This window comes from Oncorhynchus clarkii, chromosome 5 (genome assembly GCF_045791955.1).
Source record: "Oncorhynchus clarkii lewisi isolate Uvic-CL-2024 chromosome 5, UVic_Ocla_1.0, whole genome shotgun sequence".
In the NCBI taxonomy this organism is placed as follows: domain Eukaryota; kingdom Metazoa; phylum Chordata; class Actinopteri; order Salmoniformes; family Salmonidae; genus Oncorhynchus; species Oncorhynchus clarkii.
In genome coordinates, this window is record NC_092151.1 from 90,993,438 (window position 1) to 91,015,247 (window position 21,810).

At 48.0% G+C, this 21,810-nt stretch overlaps 1 protein-coding gene across 1 annotated transcript; it reads left to right on the forward strand.

The window, feature by feature from the left end:
* The first annotated feature begins 390 nt into the window (after window positions 1-390).
* Window positions 391-16,645, forward strand: LOC139409559 (olfactomedin-like 2Ba). The gene is made up of 8 exons (XM_071154891.1): window positions 391-846; window positions 1,176-1,439; window positions 1,734-1,841; window positions 2,861-3,028; window positions 11,689-11,953; window positions 13,872-14,813; window positions 15,075-15,251; window positions 15,466-16,645. Exons 1-8 carry the CDS (start codon window positions 646-648, stop codon window positions 16,080-16,082), a joined length of 2,742 nt encoding a protein of 913 aa, XP_071010992.1. The 5' UTR covers window positions 391-645; the 3' UTR covers window positions 16,083-16,645.
* The last annotated feature ends 5,165 nt before the right edge of the window (window positions 16,646-21,810 follow it).

Consider the following 21,810-nt stretch of genomic DNA (forward strand, 5'->3'; position numbering starts at 1 on the left):
TAGAATGAGTGTGTATTTCATGGGCTGGCTCGTTCTCCAGAAATATAGAAATGGCTAAATGACAGGTACAAAGTAGTGTTTGGTCTGCCTCGCGACGTACCACCAGAGGGCACCAAAGACCATATATCGCATGGCTGTAGCTTGGTTCATTCTCTTCTGTCTAGGAAAGTTGCTTCATAAACTAGTTTAAAGATAAACTACTCACAAAATGTATGTGGCGGACATTGTCATGATTCAACCATTTTTAAATGGACACTCGTATTCATTCTAATATTTCCAACATGGCCGTCATTTTATGTATTCATTGTGTGTGCCACTTGGCATTTGCAGCAGTTAAACTCCTCCTTGCCCCTGGTTCTTTCAGGTCCTCTCCTTTCTCTCGTCCGTCCTAGGACTCCAGCGCACTGAGCCCAGTCCCTCTCATCCCCCGCAGTCACTCCCAGCAGATGCACTTACACACACACACAGAGGACCATAAAACACTTGCTATTCACTTACCAAGCAGGAAAAGGCGATTTGCTGATGAAATAGAAAGATGCAATTCGTCTGGGATCAAATGAAAATACAATCTCAAATTTAAAGTGAAAGGCAGTTTAAAAAAATATTTTTTATGCAGATTTTTCCTTCGTCTGGGCCTTAGCCTACATGATGCGTGAAAGGGCTTTCCTGTGCGTAATTTGGTGCGTGTTTTTGGCGTTATGTTCAGCTGCCCCAAAGGAGTGCGCGGGCACGGCCATACCTGCGGACACTAATCCTGGGATTAACCCCGAACATAAAGAGGACCTTGGAGATGAGAATGACACGCTACAGGAAGAGATGGACACGCATCATAACATTCTGACTCAGGTAGGTCCATGGTGACATCACCTAGCCTATAATCAACTGGAAGAGTTGTTCATGTCAACAGATCTATTTGCATTAGTCAATATTGAATCAGTATTTTAAAATGGATAATATATGGTGGCACTGAAGGCATGCCTATAGTGAAAACATGCCTTTACTGAATGCATGCCAATACTAAAAACATGCCTATGCTGAAAACAGGGCAATATTGAAAGCATTCCTATACTGAAAGCATACCTATACTGAACATATGGTCAAGATGCATTTGTATCAAGTAAAATGTGTTCTGATTATACGTGGTGGAAAATGCGTCCGTCCTCTTCTCTTTGTAGCTGCTGGGTGATTATGACAAAGTGAAAGCCCTCTCCGAAGGCTCAGACTGTCGCTGTAAATGTGTTGTCAGACCCCTGAGCAGGAGCGCCTGTCGGCGGATAGAAGAGGGCAGCGGCACGGCGCAGGACTACTACACCGTAGAGACTATCACCTCGGGGTCAGAGTGCAAGTGCGCCTGCATCGCTCCTCCGTCGGCGGTCAATCCCTGCGAGGGGGACTTCAGGTTGAAGCAGCTACGGGAATCTGGGAAGGATAACATCAAGGTGATCTCGCCTGGATCCACTCAATCATATTACAAACGGTGGCTCTGTCTGTGTCCTCCTCAGTGTCACTGCAGCTTCTGTCTTCTGACACCTTTTTTAGGATTCATTTGACGATTTGGATGTTCAATTTTGAATTTTATACTCATGGATGGGCTATGGAGTTTTATGGCATGTCTGTGCTGAGAGAGTAATCTCTATGGATGGGCTGTGGGAAATAGTTTGATTGTGGCATGCCTGTGCTGTGCTCAGAATGAGAGCAAACCCGTCTGATGGAAATGACTTCATCCGTTCTAGCTCTCCATGATTACTGAATTGCTGGAGGGATCCTTCTATGGCCTGGATCTCCTGAAGCTCCACTCCGTCACCACTAAGCTCCTGGACCGTGTGGAAAACATTGAAAAGGTAAGTCCTGCCTGTAAAGAGTAGACTATATACATCATGGGCTGACGGGCACATACAGTGAATCTGAGATGTGGTGAGCACAGCAGCACGCCCACACACTGAATGAAAACAGAACTCCATATGAAACAGTAAGTAGACTGGGTGTATACTGTATGTTGTAGATTAGAACAACCAGACGGGCCAGTTGAATGGAAGGAAACCAATCACTTAGAATAGAATGGGTCTCCCAGGAGCCATTACTCTGCTTTATTAGTGGTTCTGATGCATGCCACAGGCGACTGGCCTTTATGGACCTGAAAGTCGTGTCCAACACACTCCATTTAAGTGATGGAAATTAGAAATGAATTATGCCTGAAGCATAACTTTTCTTGATAGAGACTCTTACCTCCCTCACTAGCTTTAAGCACCAGCTGTCAGAGCAGCTCACAGATCACTGCACATATCTCATCTGTAAATAGCCCATCCAACTACCTCATCCCCATACTGTATTTATTTATTTATTTTGCTCCTTTGCACCCCAGTATCTGAACTTGCACATTCATCTTCTGCACATCCTACCATTCGTGTTTAATTGCTATATTGTAATTACTTCACCACCATGGCCTATTTATTGCCTTATCCTACCTCATTTGCACTTGCTGTATATATATTTACCTACTGTATAATTGACTGTTGGTTTTGTTCATTCCATATGTAACTCAGTGTTGTTGTATGTGTCGCACTGCTTTGCTTTATCTTGGCCAGGTCGCAATTGTAAATGATAACTTGTTCTCAACTTGCCTACCTGGTTAAATAAAGGTGAAATAAATACAAATAGTGAGTTACAGACATTTTATGTCTTGAAAAACACCCTTCTTTGGCCAAGGTCCCATTTCCCAGAAAACATGCTCACTTATTGAGTGCCTGATATTTATTTAAATGTAGCTGCTTGTAAATGAGATACAGTCTATTATAAAGCACTGACAAACATTGTCATCATTATTTTACCATAAGAAAACATCCTATATGTGTCCAACTAGAACCAAGCAGTCTCTCAGAACCACAGCCAGGATGAGGCTGGTCCAGGCCAAGAGAGGAGACCCTCTATCCAGCCACAGCAGGTGAAGGAGACACCATCCCCCTCACTCCCCCTGATGCAGGAGAAGAAGAGACTGAGTGATGTGGCTACAGCCTATCAGAATAAAGAGGTGGGTAGGATCTGGGGGTCATCAGGTTTGGTAACACTGCAGCACCAATGATCTCGAGTGGCTTTACAAAAAAACAACACATTGGGATCCCATTGTATTACTTTCTTCATGCCAGCAGCATACCACTCTGCATTCACCGCTGGCTTGCCTCTGAAGCTAAGCAGGGTTGGTCCCTGAATGGGAGACCAAATGCTGCTGGAAGTGGTGTTGGAGGGCCAATAGGAGAAACTCTGGTCTAAAAAATATCCCAATTCCCCAGGGCAGTGATCAGGGTCAATGTAAATAGTCCAGGTGGCTATTTGATTAATTGTTCAGCAGTCTTATGGTTTGGGGGTAGAAGCTGTTAAGAAGTCTTTTGGACCTAGACTTGGTGCTCCGGTATCATTTGTGGTAGCAGTGAGAACAGTCTGTGACTGGAGTCATGATAATTTCTATGACACCGACTGGTATAGAGGTCCTGGATGGCAGGAAGCTTGGTCCCAGTGATGTACTGGGCAGTACGCACTACCCTCTGTAGCGACTTCCGGTCGGATGCAGAGCAGTTGTCATACCAGGCGGTGTTGAAACCGGTCAGGATGCTCTCGATGGTGCAGCTGTAGAACCTTTTTAGGATCTGGGGACCCATGCCAAGTCTTCTGAGGGGGAAAAGGTGCTGTCATGCCCTCTTCACGACTGTCTTGGTGTGTTTGGGCCATGATAGTTTGTTGGTGATGTGGACACCAAGGAACTTGAAACTCTCGACCCGCACCACTACAGCCCCGTCAATGGGGGTGTGTTCGGCCCTCCTTTTCCTGTAGTCCACGATCAGCTCCTTTTTCTTGATCATTTTGAGGGAGAGGTTGTTATCCTGGCATCACATGGCCAGGTCTCTGACCTCCTCCCTATAGGCTGTCTCATCGTTGTCAGTGATCAGGCCTACCACTGTTGTGTCGTCAGCAAACTTAATGATGGTGTTGGAGTCGTGCTTGGCCACGCAGTCGTGGGTGAACAGGGAGTACAGGAGGGGACTAAGCACGCACCCCTGAGGGGCCCCTGTGTTAAGGATCAGCGTGGCAGATGTGTTGTTGCCTACCCTTACCACTTTGGGGCAGTTCATCAGGAAGTCCAGGATCCAGTTGCAGAGAGAGGTGTTTAGTCCCAGGGTCCTTAGCTTAGTGATGAGCTTTGTGGGCACTATGGTGTTGAACGCTGAGCTGTAGCCAATGAACAGCATTCTCACATTAGGTTCCTTCCTTCCAGTGTGGAGTGCGATTGATATTGCATCATCTGTGGATCTTTTGGAGCGGTATGCGAATTGGATTGGGTCTAGGGTTTCCGGGATGATGGTGTTGATGTGAGCCATGGCTACCGACGTGAGTGCTACGGGGCGGTAGTCATTTAGGCAGGTTACCTTCGCTTTCCTAGGTACAGGGACTATGGATGTCTGCTTGTCTGTCGGTATTACAGACTCGGTCAGAGAGAGGTTGAAAATGTCGGTGAAGACACCTGCCAGTTGGTCTGCTCATGCTTTGAGTACATGTACTGGTAATCCGTCTGGCCTTGTGAATGTTGACCTGTTTCAAGGTCTTGCTCACATCAGCTATGGAGAGCTTGATCACACAGTCGTCCGGAACAGCTGGTGCTCTCATGCATGCTTCAGTGTTGCTTGCCTCGAAGCGAGCATAAACGGCATTTCACTCGTCATGGCTGGGTTTCCCTTTGTAGTCCGTAATAGTTTGAATGCCCTGTCATATCCGATGAGCGTCAGAGCCGGTGTAGTAGGATTCAATCTTAGTCGTGTATTGACATTTTGCCTGTTTGATGGTTCGTCTGAGGGCATAGCGGGATTTATTAGAATCGTCCGGATTAGTGTCCCGCTCCTTGAAAGTGTATACTCTTTGAAGAGGTAGGGTTTAGGTACATTTGTGAGATGGGCAGTGTCCCAGCTTCAGGGGTAAGCTGGTTCCACCATTGGGGTGCCAGGACAGAGAAGAGCTTGGACTGGGCTGAGCAGGAGCTGCCCTCCCGTAGGGGTGGGAGGCCAAGAGACCAGAGGTGGCAGAACGGAGTGCTCGGGGTGTAGGGTTTGAGCATAGCCTGAAGGTAGGGAGGGGCAGTTCCTCTTGCTGTTCCGTAGGCAAGCACCATAGTGGATGCAAGCTCCGACTGGAAGCCAGTAGAGAGTGCGGAGGAGTGGGATGGGAGAGCTTGGGAAGGTTGAACACCAGGCGGGCTGCAGCGTTCTGGATAAGTCGCAGGGGTTTGATGGCACAAGCGGGGAGCCCAGCCAACAGCGAGTTGCAGTAGTCAAGACGGGAGATAAGTCCCTGGATTAGGACCTGTGCCGCTTCCTGTGTGAGGTAGGGTCGTACTATACGGATGTTGTAGAGCATGAACCTGCAGGAGCGAATCACTGCTTTGATATTTGCAGAGAACGACAGGGTTTAGTCCAGGGTCATACCAAGGTTCTTTGCACTCTGGGAGGGTGACACTGTTGAGTTATCAATCGTGATGGAGAGGTCTTTGAGCGGGCAGGCTTTCCCCGGGAGGAGGAGCAGCTCTGTCTTGTCGAGGTTGAGCTTGAGGTGGTGGGCCAACATCCAAGCTGAGATATCTGCCAGGCACGCAGAGATGCATGTCGCCACCTGGGTGTCAGAAGAGGGAAAGGATACAAATTGTTGAGTGCCATCCACATAGCAATACTAGGTGTAACCATGTGAGGAGATGATGGAGACGAGTGACTTGGTGTATAGAGAGAAAAAGAGAGGGCCAAGAACCGAGCCCTGGGGGACACCAGTGTATGTAGTGCAGACACATATCCTCTCTACGTCACCTGGTAGGAGCGGCCTGCAAGGTAGGTTGCAATCTAAGAGTGTGCAGAGCCTGAGACGCCCAGCCCTGAGAGGGTGGAAAGGAGAGGATCTGATGGTCCCAGGTGTCGAAGGCAGCAGATAGCTCTAGAAGGATGAGAACAGACGAGAGAAAGTCAGCTTTGGCAGAGAGCCTCCGTAACACGGAGAAGGGCAGTCTTGACACAGAGAAGGGCAGTCTTGACACAGAGAAGGGCAGTCTTGACACAGAGAAGGGCAGTCTTGACACAGAGAAGGGCAGTCTTGACACAGAGAAAAGCAGTCTTGGTTGAGTGACCCATCTTGTAGCCTGGCTGGTTAGGGTCAAGAAGATCGTTCTGGGAGAGATAACGAGAGAGTTGATCAGAGACAGAACGATCAAGTGTTTTGGAAAGAAAAGAAAGAAGGGATACAGGTCTGTAGTTTTTGACATCAGATGAGTCGAGTGTTAGTTTCTTGAGGAGGGAAATGACTCGGGACATTTTGAAGTCAGATGGGACGCAGTCAGTGGTCAGGGATGAGTTGATGAGGATGGAACACAGCCAGTGGTCAGGGATGAGTTGATGAGGATGGAACACAGCCAGTGGTCAGGGATGAGTTGATGAGGATGGAACACAGCCAGTGGTCAGGGATGAGTTGATGAGGATGGGACACAGCCAGTGGTCAGGGATGAGTTGATGAGGATGGAACACAGCCAGTGGTCAGGGATGAGTTGATGAGGATGGAACACAGCCAGTGGTCAGGGATGAGTTGATGAGGATGGAACACAGCCAGTGGTCAGGGATGAGTTGATGAGGATGGAACACAGCCAGTGGTCAGGGATGAGTTGATGAGGATGGAACACAGCCAGTGGTCAGGGATGAGTTGATGAGGATGGAACACAGCCAGTGGTCAGGGATGAGTTGATGAGGATGGAACACAGCCAGTGGTCAGGGATGAGTTGATGAGGATGGAACACAGCCAGTGGTCAGGGATGAGTTGATGAGGATGGAACACAGCCAGTGGTCAGGGATGAGTTGATGAGGATGGAACACAGCCAGTGGTCAGGGATGAGTTAATGAGGATGGAACACAGCCAGTGGTCAGGGATGAGTTAATGAGGATGGAACACAGCCAGTGGTCAGGGATGAGTTGATGAGGGAAGTGTGGAATGGGATAAGGTCTCCAGAGATGGTCTGGAGAAGGGAGGAGGGGATGGGGGTCGAGTGGGCAGGTTGTTGTGTGGCCAGATCTCACTAGTCACAGGATGACATCTGGAGAGAGATGTGAGAAAGAAGTGGAGGCGTAGGGTAGTTCTGTGTGAGTGGGACCATGTGGACTCAATAGGCTGAGTGAATGAGGAGCGGATGTCGTCAACTTTCTTTTCGAAGTGGTTGACAAAGTCTCCCGCAGAGAGAGAGGGAGGAGGGAGGGGGTGGAGGAGGGAGGAGAAGGTGTTAAAGAGTTTCCTAGGGTTAGAGGCAGAAGTTTAAAATGTAAAGTGATAGAAAGTGGCTTCAGCAGCAGATGAGAAGGTAGAGAGGAAGAAGGTCCTCCGAAAGTTTAGTTTTCCTCCATTTTTGCTCAACTGCCCGCAGCCCTGTTCTGAGCTCGCAATGAGAAACTCAGCCACGGAGCATGAGGGGAGGGCCGAGCCGGCCGGGAAGGTACGGGGACAGTGCGAATCATAGGATGCGGAAAGGGAGGAGAGTAGGTTTGAAGAGGCGTAATCAGGAGGGAGAAGGATTTAGCAGAAGGGAGAGATGGGTAGGGTTGGACTAGAGATGGGTAGGGGCTGAGAGGGTAGGGTTGGAGGAGAGATGGGTAGGGGCTGAGAGGGTAGGGTTGGAGGAGAGATGGGTAGGGGCTGAGTGGGTAGGGTTGGAGGAGAGATGGGTAGGGGCTGAGAGGGTAGGGTTGGAGGAGAGATGGGTAGGGGCTGAGTGGGTAGGGTTGGAGGAGAGATGGGTAGGGGCTGAGAGGGTAGGGTTGGAGGAGAGATGGGTAGGGGCTGAGAGGGTAGGGTTGGAGGAGAGATGGGTAGGGGCTGAGAGGGTAGGGTTGGAGGAGAGATGGGTAGGGGCTGAGAGGGTAGGGTTGGAGGAGAGATGGGTAGGGGCTGAGTGGGTTGGAGGAGAGATGGGTAGGATTGGAGGAGAGATGGGTAGGATTGGAGGAGAGATGGGTAGGATTGGAGGAGAGATGGGTAGGGGCTGAGAGGGTAGTGTTGGAGGAGAGATGGGTAGGGGCTGAGAGGGTAGGGTTAGAGGAGAGATGGGTAGGGGCTGAGAGGGTAGGGTTGGAGGAGAGATGGGTAGGGTTGGAGGAGAGATGGGTAGGGAGTGAGTGGGTTGGAGGAGAGATGGGTAGGATTGGAGGAGAGATGGGTAGGATTGGAGGAGAGATGGCAGGGGCTGCGTGGGTAGGAGGAGAGATGGGTAGGGGCTGCGTGGGTAGGAGGAGAGATGGGTAGGGGCTGCGTGGGTAGGAGGAGAGATGGGTAGGGGCTGCGTGGGTAGGAGGAGAGATGGGTAGGGGCTGCGTGGGTAGGAGGAGAGATGGGAGAGAAAAGGAAACAAAATAGTGATCATATACCTGGAGGGCGGTTGCAGTGAGATTAGTAGGAGAACAGCCTCTAGTAAAGATGTCAATCGACTTGCCTGCTTTGTCAGTGGGAGGGGACTGTGAAAGTGGGCGGGGACTGTGAACGTGGGAGGGGACTGTGAAAGTGGGAGGGGACTGTGAAAGGGTGAGGTCAAAAGAGGCAAGGAAGGGAACGAGAGAGTTTGAAAGAAATTGATCGAAGACAGACATCGGGAGGTTGAAGTTGCCAAGTACGAAGAGCGGTGAGCCATCGTCAGGAAATGAGCTCATTCAAGGTGTCAAACTCATTAAGGAACTCTTCAAAGGCACCTGGTGGATGATAGATTACAACAATGTCATGCTTGAGTGGACAAGTGACAGTGACAGCATGGAATTCAAATGAGGAGCTGGACAGGTGAGAAAAATGAAAATCTCCAGTTAGGAGAAATGAGTAGGGCTGTGCTGCAGCCGTGACGACCAGATGCTCTCGGACTATGAGAGAAAACGTAGTCAGATGTAGAGAGAGCAGCTGGAGTAGCAGTGTTCTCTGAGGTGATCCATGTCTCCGTCAGGGACTGAATGGCAGAATAGGCTGAGAGGAACTCTTGACCGCAGATCGGCAGTTCCAAACGCCGCCAGAGACCAGGAACTCCACATCGGTTGTGCGCTCAGGGTAAACTCAATTAGAAGAGTTGCAGCGTCTGTAAAGCCCACAGGAAGAGGAGAGAACAGGTATAGAAAACAAACAAAATAACTAGGTAAGATACTCAAGTGAGAGACTGGAGCCTTCCTCTAGTTCCTTCCTCGAACAACTCCGCAGAACAACGCGGCATAACCATCCCAGTTTTGGCGACGGTCTTACTTTTGCAGACGAGACCGCCACTTATAGCTCCCGCTGAAAAACCAGGGAAGACTGAAGTACTAACACTATTTGCCAGTTGCCTAGCAACCTCCTTGTACTAATTGCTGATTGCCTAGGAGAGGAGAAACCACTCCCCCTCCAATACAGGCACCGATTACCAAAATGACAAGAGTCCTACGTTAATCTGCCCCTTAATCCTGGTTGATGTGTCAACAATCATCTGCAAGTTTTATAAGCAGTCAGTAGTTCCCACACCAGGTAGGCTGCTGGGAAGACGGACAACAGTTCACACACCAACTAGGCTGCTGGGAAGACAGGCAGTAGTTCCCACACCAAGAAGGCTGCTGGGAAGACAGTCAGCAGTTCACACACCAAGTAGGCTGCTGGGAAGACGGACAACAGTTCACACACCAACTAGGCTGTTGGGAAGACAGGCAGTAGTTCCCACACCAAGAAGGCTGCTGGGAAGACAGTCAGCAGTTCACACACCAAGTAGGCTGCTGGGAAGACGGACAACAGTTCACACACCAACTAGGCTGCTGGGAAGACAGGCAGTAGTTCCCACACCAAGTAGACTGCTGGGAAGACAGGCAGTAGTTCCCACACCAAGTAGGCTGCTGGGAAGACAGTCAGTAGTTCCCACACCAGGTAGGCTGCTGGGAAGACAGGCAGTAGTTCCCACACCAAGTAGACTGCTGGGAAGACAGTCAGTAGTTCCCACACCAGGTAGGCTGCTGAGAAGACAGGCAGTAGTTCCCACACCAGGTAGGCTGCTGGGAAGACGGACAACAGTTCACACACCAACTAGGCTGCTGGGAAGACAGGCAGTAGTTCCCACACCAAGTAGGCTGCTGGGAAGACAGGCAGTAGTTCCCACACCAAGTAGGCTGCTGGGAAGACAGGCAGTAATTCCCACACCAAGTAGGCTGCTGGGAAGACAGTCAGCAGTTCACACACCAAGTAGGCTGCTGAGAAGACAAGCAGTAGTTCCCACACCAAGTAGACTGCTGGGAAGACAGGAAACAGTTCCCACACCAAGTAGGCTGCTGAGAAGACAGGCAGTAGTTCCCACACCAAGTAGGCTGCTGGGAAGACAGGCAGTAGTTCCCACACCAAGTAGGCTGCTGGGAAGACAGGAAACAGTTCACACACCAAGTAGGCTGCTGGGAAGACAGGCAGTAGTTCCCACACCAAGTAGGCTGCTGGGAAGACAGGCAGTAGTTCCCACACCAAGTAGCCTGCTGGGAAGACAGGAAACAGTTCACACACCAAGTAGGCTGCTGGGAAGACAGGCAGTAGTTCCCACACCAAGTAGGCTGCTGGGAAGACAGGAAACAGTTCCCACACCAAGTAGACTGCTGGGAAGACAGGAAACAGTTCCCACACCAAGTAGGCTGCAAATAATGATGTTGATATTAGCCATGTCACGTTTTTCCTTCAACAAAACGACCAAGAACGGCCATGTTTTTTTCCACACCTTTCTCCCCAATAAACTCAGAGACTTTTATATAACGGCACATTATATATTTCAGATAATAAACACAGTAATTTGTGGTTTGGCAGGTCCAGTGGATTATTCATCCGGTATAGGAGTGGATGTGGATATTACAGAGGCATCCAGCCAGGCGAACGCTGACCTCTTTATAGGACACTACTTTTTATTAGAGTAGTGAGCTCTATTAGAGCCCTATTATAGCCATGTTAAGAGCCCTAGTCCTATTAGGGGGTAGCCTAGTGGTTAGAGTGTTGGACTAGTAACTCTGTCGTTCTGCCCCTGAACAGGCAGTTAACCCACTGTTCCTAGGCCGTCATTGAAAATAAGAATTTGTTCTTAACTTACTTGCCTAGTTAAATAAAGGTAAAATAAAATTAGAGCCCTGGTCAAAAGTATTTTTTTATTTTACTAGGCAAGTAACATTCTTATGTTCAATGACGGCCTAGGAACAGTGGGTTAACTTGTTCAGGTGCAGAACGACGACGGAGATTCGATCTTGCAACCTTTCAGTTACTAGTCCAACGCTCTAACCACTAGGCTACCCTGCCGCCCCAAAAGTAGTGCTCTATATCAGGAATAGGGTGCCATTTGGGATGCAACCAGGGAAACGGTCCAGCAGGGATGGGCGGACCTGGACCCTACAATCAAATTATTCAGTATATTGATATGTTGTCCCAAGAGTGTGTTCAGTTCCTTTCAAATGTTTCTTGTTTTCACTTATCAAAACATACTCTGACAATAATGGCACAACTTGAGGGGAATGAGAATAAGAAAACATACCCAGGACAGAACTCAATTTGTAATGTCTGTCTTCTGCCAGGTATTGTGTAATCATTGTGCTTGTTTATCAGGATACTTCTGACAGTTTCTTTGTCACCACTGATAAGAATGGGTATGTTTCATCCACTTGACAGGAGAGGCACGAGGAGAGATTTGACGGAGGCCACGAGTCCCCCAGACCCTTAATTAAGACGGATGCTTCAGAACCAGGACCCAGCCCCACCCCTCAGGTGACTGCCCAGGTGATCCCAGAGGTGACCCCCCAGGATGGGGCCAGCCAAGAGAGCCAGAGGGTGTCCCAGGGGGTGAAGACTGGCCCCAAAGGGATGGTGATCAGGGGGATGACCTTCTACAAATTTGACCAAATGGTGGCTGATGACGGGGAGCCAGGGGAGAATTGTGAGTTCTGACTTTTGAGATCTCAGATCTTATAGACCTCATCAGACGGACAACATATCTATCTCTGTCTTTTCCACAAACTGCTATTTAGAATGGCTGGTCCCTGGCTAATGGCTGGTCACTGGCTATGCTGAAACAGCAGCTGTAAAGTCCCACGCAGCCAGGGTCATTTCCACAGAGCCTCAGTCCCACGCAGCCAGGGTCATTTCCACAGAGCCTCAGTCCCAAGCAGCCAGGGTCATTTCCACAGAGCCTCAGTCCCAAGCAGCCAGGGTCATTTCCACAGAGTCTCAGTCCCAAGCAGCCAGGGTCATTTCCACAGAGCCTAAGTCCCCAAGCAGCCAGGGTCATTTCCACAGAGCCTAAGTCCCCAAGCAGCCAGGGTCATTTCCACAGAGCCTCAGTCCCAAGCAGCCAGGGTCATTTCCACAGAGCCTAAGTCCCCAAGCAGCCAGGGTCATTTCCACAGAGCCTAAGTCCCCAAGCAGCCAGGGTCATTTCCACAGAGCCTCAGTCCCAAGCAGCCAGGGTCATTTCCACAGAGCCTAAGTCCCCAAGCTGCCAGGGTCATTTCCACAGAGCCTCAGTCCCAAGCAGCCAGGGTCATTTCCACAGAGCCTCAGTCCCAAGCAGCCAGGGTCATTTCCACAGAGCCTAAGTCCCCAAGCAGCCAGGGTCATTTCCACAGAGCCTCAGTCCCAAGCAGCCAGGGTCATTTCCACAGAGCCTCAGTCCCAAGCAGCCAGGGTCATTTCCACAGAGCCTCAGTCCCAAGCAGCCAGGGTCATTTCCACAGAGCCTCAGTCCGAAGCAGCCAGGGTCATTTCCACAGAGCCTCAGTCCCAAGCAGCCAGGGTCATTTCCACAGAGCCTCAGTCCCAAGCAGCCAGGGTCATTTCCACAGAGCCTCAGTCCCAAGCAGCCAGGGTAATTTCCACAGAGCCTCGGTCCCAAGCAGCCAGGGTCATTTCCACAGAGCCTCAGTCCCAAGCAGCCAGGGTCATTTCCACAGAGCCTCAGTCCCAAGCAGCCAGGGTCATTTCCACAGAGCCTCAGTCCCAAACAGCCAGGGTCATTTCCACAGAGCCTCAGTCCCATTTCCACAGAGCCTCAGTCCCAAGCAGCCAGGGTCATTTCCACAGAGCCTCAGTCCCAAGCAGCCAGGGTCATTTCCACATAGCCTCAGTCCCAAGCAGCCAGGGTCATTTCCACATAGCCTCAGTCCCAAGCAGCCAGGGTCATTTCCACAGAGCCTCAGTCCCAAGCAGCCAGGGTCATTTCCACAGAGCCTCAGTCCCAAGCAGCCAGGGTCATTTCCACAGAGCCTCAGTCCCAAGCAGCCAGGGTCATTTCCACAGAGCCTCAGTCCCAAGCTGCCAGGGTCATTTCCACAGAGCCTCAGTCCCAAGCAGCCAGGGTCATTTCCACAGAGCCTCAGTCCCAAGCAGCCAGGGTCATTTCCACAGAGCCTAAGTCCCCAAGCAGCCAGGGTCATTTCCACAGAGCCTCAGTCCCAAGCAGCCAGGGTCATTTCCACAGAGCCTAAGTCCCCAAGCAGCCAGGGTCATTTCCACAGAGCCTCAGTCCCAAGCAGCCAGGGTCATTTCCACAGAGCCTCAGTCCCAAGCAGCCAGGGTCATTTCCACAGAGCCTCAGTCCCAAGCAGCCAGGGTCATTTCCACAGAGCCTAAGTCCCCAAGCAGCCAGGGTCATTTCCACAGAGCCTCAGTCCCAAGCAGCCAGGGTCATTTGTCCTTTTTAATACTGTTTTTGTATTTCTTGCGAGAGCTGGAATTACTCGTCTTGGTGTCAGTCAGAAGTGCCCACCTTACAGGCCCGTCATCTCTCCTGTTTAACATTAAACTGACAATTTTGTCCCGATGTGTAAACTATTGTTTGTGTTATTTTCTCTGACCAGTCTTTGAGTATGATACGTTCAGTGGCGACGGCCCAGTCAACCACCTCATCGAGGAGCAGCTTATTCAGCACAGACCCCCTCAAAGAGCCAAAGGGAAGGAGGGACCAAGAGCTGCTCGGCCAAAGAGCAGAGACCAAGTGGGAGGGGCCAGGCAGACCAGCCAATCAACACATCCCATCCAAACGCAACCCGACACTGTAGCAACAGTGACTTCTAAGACGACTGCATCGCCTATAGGACATACAGCAGAGAGCCAGACAGTCACCGCCACCAGGAACGCTGATATTAACTCAGCCATGGCTGAGACCACTGGTCAGACCACCACTAGAGGAAATGAGAGGCCCATCCCCATGATGGTCAAACCAGCCAGCATCACTCAGACCACAGAGGGACCAGTCACTACAACAACCACTCCGGTATCCAAGGAGACCATGAGGCGGACAACAGTCAGACCGACTGACACACCTGTCATGGCCTTGGAAAGCACTGGTTTGGAATCACTCAGGGCCTTGGAAGTGAAAAACAAAAGACTATCAGAGACCATTGCAAGCACTAGTACAGTCGACAAGCTCAACACTCAAAGACTAACAATAACTACAGAGGCTTCGACCATCAACACAAAGACCACTACAGTTGGCACGACAACTGCTGCCATGACAGTAACTCCTAAAACGCCCACAACAACGGTCTTGCTAGCGACTACCGCATCGCCAATGGAAAGCTCTAGGCTGACTTTGTCTCCCACAACACAGAGGCAGACCACCCCCTCCTCCACTAGACCACCAGCCACCACCACCACCTCTACTACCACCACCTCTACTACCACCACCATCGGCCAGCCTCAGCCTGCCAGACGCAGGTACAGCATCAGTTGGGAGGAGGAGAAGGGGACCCCTGAGGACCCAAAGGAACCAGGACAACAAACATCCAACAGGAAGCTTGGTAGGTTCTTCTTGCCAGTTCCTCCGGATGGCTTTTCCTTCGACATTAAAATACTACTAGGGTAGGTTAATGCCATTCATTAAGGATTTATGATTATTTAGTTTAATCAGGTGCATCAGTACAGGGTTAGAACCCAAAACGTGGACTGTCTGGGTAGCAGTCCCCCAGGAGAGGGTTGGGATTGGACTGTCCGGGTAGTGTTCCCCAGGAGAGGGTTGTGATTGGGTACACTGCTCTAACTGACAATCTGTGTATCCACAGGAGAGTGTAAGGACACACTGTCCACCATCTCTGAGCCGGTCCTCCATAACACCTACGGCCGGAACGAGGGGGCCTGGATGAAGGATCCTCTGGCCAACAACGACAAGATCTACGTCACTAACTACTACTACGGAAACAACCTGCTGGAGTTCCGCAACATGGAGACCTTCAAATCAGGTATTTAGCAACTTTTTTATTAGTTACGAACGCAGCAAAAATGTCACAATCCTTCATGTTCCTTGCCTCCTCGGAGAGGAACTTGTCATTAGATTGTTATAATAGTGTTATACGGAGGCCAGATTCAGATGTTTTTTTAAATGGTTTTATTTTCAGATGATTATCTTGATTCTGACTGTGGCCATACATTATCTTTGTTTTCTTTCTCCACAAGGCCGCTTCACCAACTCCTACAAGCTTTCCTACAACTGGATCGGAACGGGCCATGTGGTCTACGATGGAGCCTTCTACTACAACCGAGCCTTCTCCCGTGACGTCATCAAGTTCGACCTGCGTCTGCGCTACGTGGCGGCCTGGACCACGCTGCACGACGCCGTGTTCCACGAGGTCTCCACACCATGGCAATGGCGAGGTCACTCCGACGTCGACTTCGCAGTGGACGAGAGTGGCCTGTGGGTCATCTACCCTGCACTGGACGATGAGGGCTTCCTACAGGAAGTGATCGTCCTGACGCGGCTGAACCCCTCTGACCTCAGCACCCAGAGGGAGACTACCTGGAGGACGGGCCTCAGGAGGAACCGCTATGGGAACTGCTTTATCGTGTGTGGCGTCCTGTACGCCGTCGACAGCTACAACGAGAAGGACGCCAACCTGTCGTACGCCTTCGACACGCACACCAACACCCAGATGGTTCCCAGGATGCCCTTCACCAACAACTACACCTACACCACACAGATCGACTACAACCCCAAGGAGGGAAAGTTGTACGCCTGGGACAACGGACACCAGGTCACGTACAACGTCGACTTCGCCTACGTTTACCCCTTGTAAGAGGTCGGGAAAAGGTCACTTTGTTTTTGTATAAAAGAATTACCGGAAGTGAAAAGAGATTCTATGAGTTGAAGTGGATTGTAGACCAGTCCTCCTGGCCACTCATGTCAGCCTTTTATAAAGCTTGCTGTTCTGTCACCGTGTTTGTTTTTATTGACCTGACAATTTGTTTAAACAGTAGAGAAGCTACAATATGCAAAAGTGTTGCCGTAGTCTAAAGAACATATGTTGTATATACTGTAATATAAACCATTGTGAGAGAAATGAATGTACTGTAGAGGAATACAACATTGCACTCAAGACTTGGGCTATAGACGAAGACATTACTTCACCAAAACAGTTAGTTCCCAACCATGACGAGTGTGGGTTAAAATGTCACTAGATATTTTGTTTTATACTCATTTGTATACCTTCAGTGCCTCCAGAAAGTATTCACACCCCTGGACTTATTCCACACGTTGTTGTGTTACAGCCTGAATTCAACATGGATTAAATATATTTGGTTTCTTACCCATCTACACAAAATACCTGATATTGACTAAATAAAAACATGTTTTTAGAAATTTTTGTAGATTTATTGAAAATGAAATACAGAAATATCTCATTTACATAAGTATTCACACTGTTGAGTCAATACTGTCACGCTGGTATAAAGGATTTGGAGACACAGGAGGCAGAGGAATACTGTGGAGGCACAGGAATACACAATAGGGTTTATTTAATTATTTAAATACACCCAAAACAAACACCTATACAAAAACACTGGGCTGTACCCAAACAAAAGAGCGAGGGTAAACCTCATTGAATGCCACGGGACGATACCCGTAATATATAGCATGCAGCATAACAGCTGCACCAATGCATAGGTACTCACACCACCAACACATAGGTGCTCACACCACCAACGCATAGGTACTCACACCACCAACACATAGGTGCTCACACCACCAACGCATAGGTACTCACACCACCAACACATAGGTGCTCACACCACCAACGCATAGGTACTCACACCACCAACGCATAGGTACTCACACCACCAACACATAGGTACTCACACCACCAACACATAGGTACTCACACCACCAACACATAGGTACTCACACCACCAACACATAGGTGCTCACACCACCAACGCATAGGTACTCACACCACCAACACATAGGTGCTCACACCACCAACGCATAGGTACTCACACCACCAATGCATAGGTACTCACACCACCAACACATAGGTGCTCACACCACCAACGCATAGGTACTCACACCACCAACGCATAGGTACTCACACCACCAACACATAGGTACTCACACCACCAACGCATAGGTACTCACACCACCAACGCATAGGTACTCACACCACCAACGCATAGGTACTCACACCACCAACACATAGGTACTCACACCACCAACGCATAGGTACTCACACCACCAACGCATAGGTACTCACACCACCAATGCAGAGGTACTCACACCACCAACACATAGGTACTCACACCACCAACGGACATGGAAACAATAACCGACAAAAGACAGAGGGAACAGGGGGCACACACAGTGCCTTGCGAAAGTATTCGGCCCCCTTGAACTTTGCGACCTTTTCCAACATTTCAGGCTTCAAACATAAAGATATAAAACTGTATTTTTTTGTGAAGAATCAACAGCAAGTGGGACACAATCATGAAGTGGAACGACATTTATTGGATATTTCAAACTTTTTTAACAAATCAAAAACTGAAAAATTGGGCGTGCAAAATTATTCAGCCCCCTTAAGTTAATACTTTGTAGCGCCACCTTTTGCTGCGATTACAGCTGTAAGTCGCTTGGGGTATGTCTCTATCAGTTTTGCACATCGAGAGACTGACATTTTTTCCCATTCCTCCTTGCAAAACAGCTCGAGCTCAGTGAGGTTGGATGGAGAGCATTTGTGAACAGCAGTTTTCAGTTCTTTCCACAGATTCTCGATTGGATTCAGGTCTGGACTTTGACTTGGCCATTCTAACACCTGGATATGTTTCTTTTTGAACCATTCCATTGTAGATTTTGCTTTATGTTTTGGATCATTGTCTTGTTGGAAGACAAATCTCCGTCCCAGTCTCAGGTCTTTTGCAGACTCCATCAGGTTTTTTTCCAGAATGGTCCTGTATTTGGCTCCATCCATCTTCCCAACAATTTTAACCATCTTCCCTGTCCCTGCTGAAGAAAAGCAGGCCCAAACCATGATGCTGTCACCACCATGTTTGACAGTGGGGATGGTGTGTTCAGCTGTGTTGCTTTTACGCCAAACATAACGTTTTGCATTGTTGCCAAAAAGTTCAATTTTGGTTTCATCTGACCAGAGCACCTTCTTCCACATGTTTGGTGTGTCTCCCAGGTGGCTTGTGGCAAACTTTAAACAACACTTTTTATGGATATCTTTAAGAAATGGCTTTCTTCTTGCCACTCTTCCATAAAGGCTAGATTTGTGCAATATACGACTGATTGTTGTCCTATGGACAGAGTCTCCCACCTCAGCTGTAGATCTCTGCAGTTCATCCAGAGTGATCATGGGCCTCTTGGCTGCATCTCTGATCAGTCTTCTCCTTGTATGAGCTGAAAGTTTAGAGGGACGGCCAGGTCTTGGTAGATTTGCAGTGGTCTGATACTCCTTCCATTTCAATATTAATCGCTTGCACAGTGCTCCTTGGGATGTTTAAAGCTTGGGAAATCTTTTTGTATCCAAATCCGGCTTTAAACTTCTTCACAACAGTATCTCGGACCTGCCTGGTGTGTTCCTTGTTCTTCATGATGCTCTCTGCGCTTTTAACGGACCTCTGAGACTATCACAGTGCAGGTGCATTTATACGGAGGCTTGATTACACACAGGTGGATTGTATTTATCATCATTAGTCATTTAGGTCAACATTGGATCATTCAGAGATCCTCACTGAACTTCTGGAGAGAGTTTGCTGCACTGAAAGTAAAGGGGCTGAATAATTTTGCACGCCCAATTTTTCAGTTTTTGATTTGTTAAAAAAGTTTGAAATATCCAATAAATGTCGTTCCACTTCATGATTGTGTCCCACTTGTTGTTGATTCTTCACAAAAAAATACAGTTTTATATCTTTATGTTTGAAGCCTGAAATGTGGCAAAAGGTCGCAAAGTTCAAGGGGGCCGAATACTTTCGCAAGGCACTGTATATAACATACTAATCAGGGGAAATGGGAACCAGGGGGCACAAGTATAACATACTAATCCGGGGAAATGGGAACCAGGGGGCACATGTATAACATACTAATCAGGGGAAATGGGAACCAGGGGTGTCTAATCAGACAAGACAGTCCGGGGTTGATGATAATGAATCCCGTTCAGTGAAGCCTAGAAACCCGGTGACGTAGACCTCCGGAACTGGTGGTCTACGTCACCGTAGACCGTAGTTTGCTTTGTTGCAAACAGGATGCATGTTACGGAATATTTGTATTCTTCCTTTTTTCCACTGTCAATTAGGTTAGTATTGTTGAGTAAGTACCATGTTGTTCCATCCTCAGTTCTACCACAGCCATTAATCTCTATAACTGTTGTAAAGTCACCTTTGGCCTCATGGTGAAATCCCTGAGCGGTTTTCTTCCTCTCCGGCAACTCAGTTAGGAGTATCTTTGTAGTGACTGGATGTATTGATACACCATCCAAAGTGTTGTTAATAACTTCACCATGCTCAAAAGGATATTCAATGTCTGCTTTTAATTGTTTTATCCATCTACTAACAGGTGTCCTTCTTTGCGAGGAATTGGGAAACCGCCCTGGTCTTTGTGGTTGAATCGGTGTTTGAAATTCACTGCTCGACTGAGGGACCTTACAGAAAATTGTATGTGTGGGCTGAGATGAGGTAGTCAATGAGGTAGTCATTCAAAAATGATTGTACACAGAGTGAGTCCATGCAATGTATGTGATTCATTTAAGCAAATGTTTACTCCTAAACTTATATAGGCTTGCCATAACAAAGGGCCGGAATACTTGACTTATTGACATTAAAGCTTTTCATTTTTAATACATTTGTAAAAATCTGAAAAAACAAAATGTGGAAAAAGTCAAAGAGTGTGAACACTTTTTGAAGGCCCTGAGTGTACAAAACATTAAGAACACCTTCCTAACCTTGAGTTGCACCCCCCTTTGGCCCTCAGAACAGCCTTAATTCCTCAGGCATGGACTCTACAAGGCGTCGAAAGCATTCCACAAGGATGCTGGCCCATGTTGACTCCAATGCTTCCCATAATTGTGTCAAGTTGGCTGGATGTCCTTTTGGGTGGTGGACCATTCTTGATACACACGGGAAACTGTTGAGTGTGAAAAATCCAGCAGCGTTGCAGTTCTTGACACACTCGAACCGGTGTGCCTGGCACCTACTACCATACCCCGTCTAAAGGCATTTAAATATTTTGTCTTGCCCATTCACCCTCAATGGCACACATACACAATCCATGTCTCAATTGTCTCTAGACTTTGTTTTTTTTAAACCTGTATCCTACCTTTCATCTACACTGATTGAATTGGATTTAACAGGCAACATCAAAAGAATAATATCTTTCACCTGGATTCACCTGGTCAGTCACCTGGATTCACCTGGTCAGTCACCTGGATTCACCTGGTCAGTCAATGTCAAGGAAAGAGCAGGTGTTCTTAATGTTTTGTTCACTCAATGTATATCTACAGTACCTTTGAATCTCTGTACATATACTTTACATAGAAGTTTCCCTTAGGAAAAGAATACGTGCATTCCACAAGACTATCAGATTGTACTGTTTGTAGAGACTGCAATAAAGAAGTGAAACGACACAAAAAACAAAAAAAAAATGTCTCCACTGTAGGCTTTAATTTATGGTTAAAGTCCAAGTGGCCATAATTAGCTCACGTAAAGCAGCAATCTAATCTGAACTGTCAGGATGGAAAACGACCAGCTAAAAACAGAAACACACCAGACAAGACTCAGAGACCCACAAGTCTACAAAGTGCAGAAGGAAGGAGCATTTGGCTAATCTCCCTGGTCTCGGATTTAAATCCATGGAGCTACTGTAACACACAAGAGGTCAATCTGAAGATAACCCATTTTAAACCCTTATTTCTCAATAATTACATTTTTGGAGTGACTTGAAAAGTAAACAGATGTCGTGACTTTACTTTCATTCATCTGATGACTGTCATTTCATCCACTATGTTTAATTATTAATTATTATTAATTAATTAATTAAATGAATCGTGTAACAATTAACTCATTAAGATTTGGGGTACCACGGAAGTGGTTGTTTAAAGAGTTGCCATCTCCTGAATTAAACTCTATAAAGGTGCATATCTATTTCATCAATAAACAGTCATCTGATTAATCATGACCTCTTATATCATCATTCTGAACAGTCATCTTATGATAAGAGGTAATGATTAATCAGATGACTGGTCAGAAGGATGATAAGAGGTAATGATTAATATCATCATTCTGAACAGTCGTAACCTTATTGAATCTGCAAAAAACCCCAGCCTTGCTCATTATTCAGTACTACACCAATTGGTTTAATTATTTATTTACTAACTAACCAAATAATAAGACCGAATACACACACTTACTACATGGAACAAAGCTCCCTAGCGGACTGACACATTATCGCATGTTTTCCCAGAGAAAGAGAGTGAGAGAAAGAGAGACTTATCGTAGACACATTCGATAACTATTCTCACAATCATATAGTTTGCACACGAA

What these genes read in the sequence shown, in the direction of transcription:
- LOC139409559 (XM_071154891.1), top strand. Translation starts at nt 646, where the DNA reads ATGATGCGTGAAAGGGCTTTCCTGTGCGTAATTTGGTGCGTGTTTTTG. An exon ending in CTGGGAAGGATAACATCAAG is followed by an intron (nt 1,440 to 1,733) that starts GTGATCTCGCCT and finishes CATCCGTTCTAG; the next exon opens with CTCTCCATGATTACTGAATT. An exon ending in GTGTGGAAAACATTGAAAAG is followed by an intron (nt 1,842 to 2,860) that starts GTAAGTCCTGCC and finishes GTGTCCAACTAG; the next exon opens with AACCAAGCAGTCTCTCAGAA.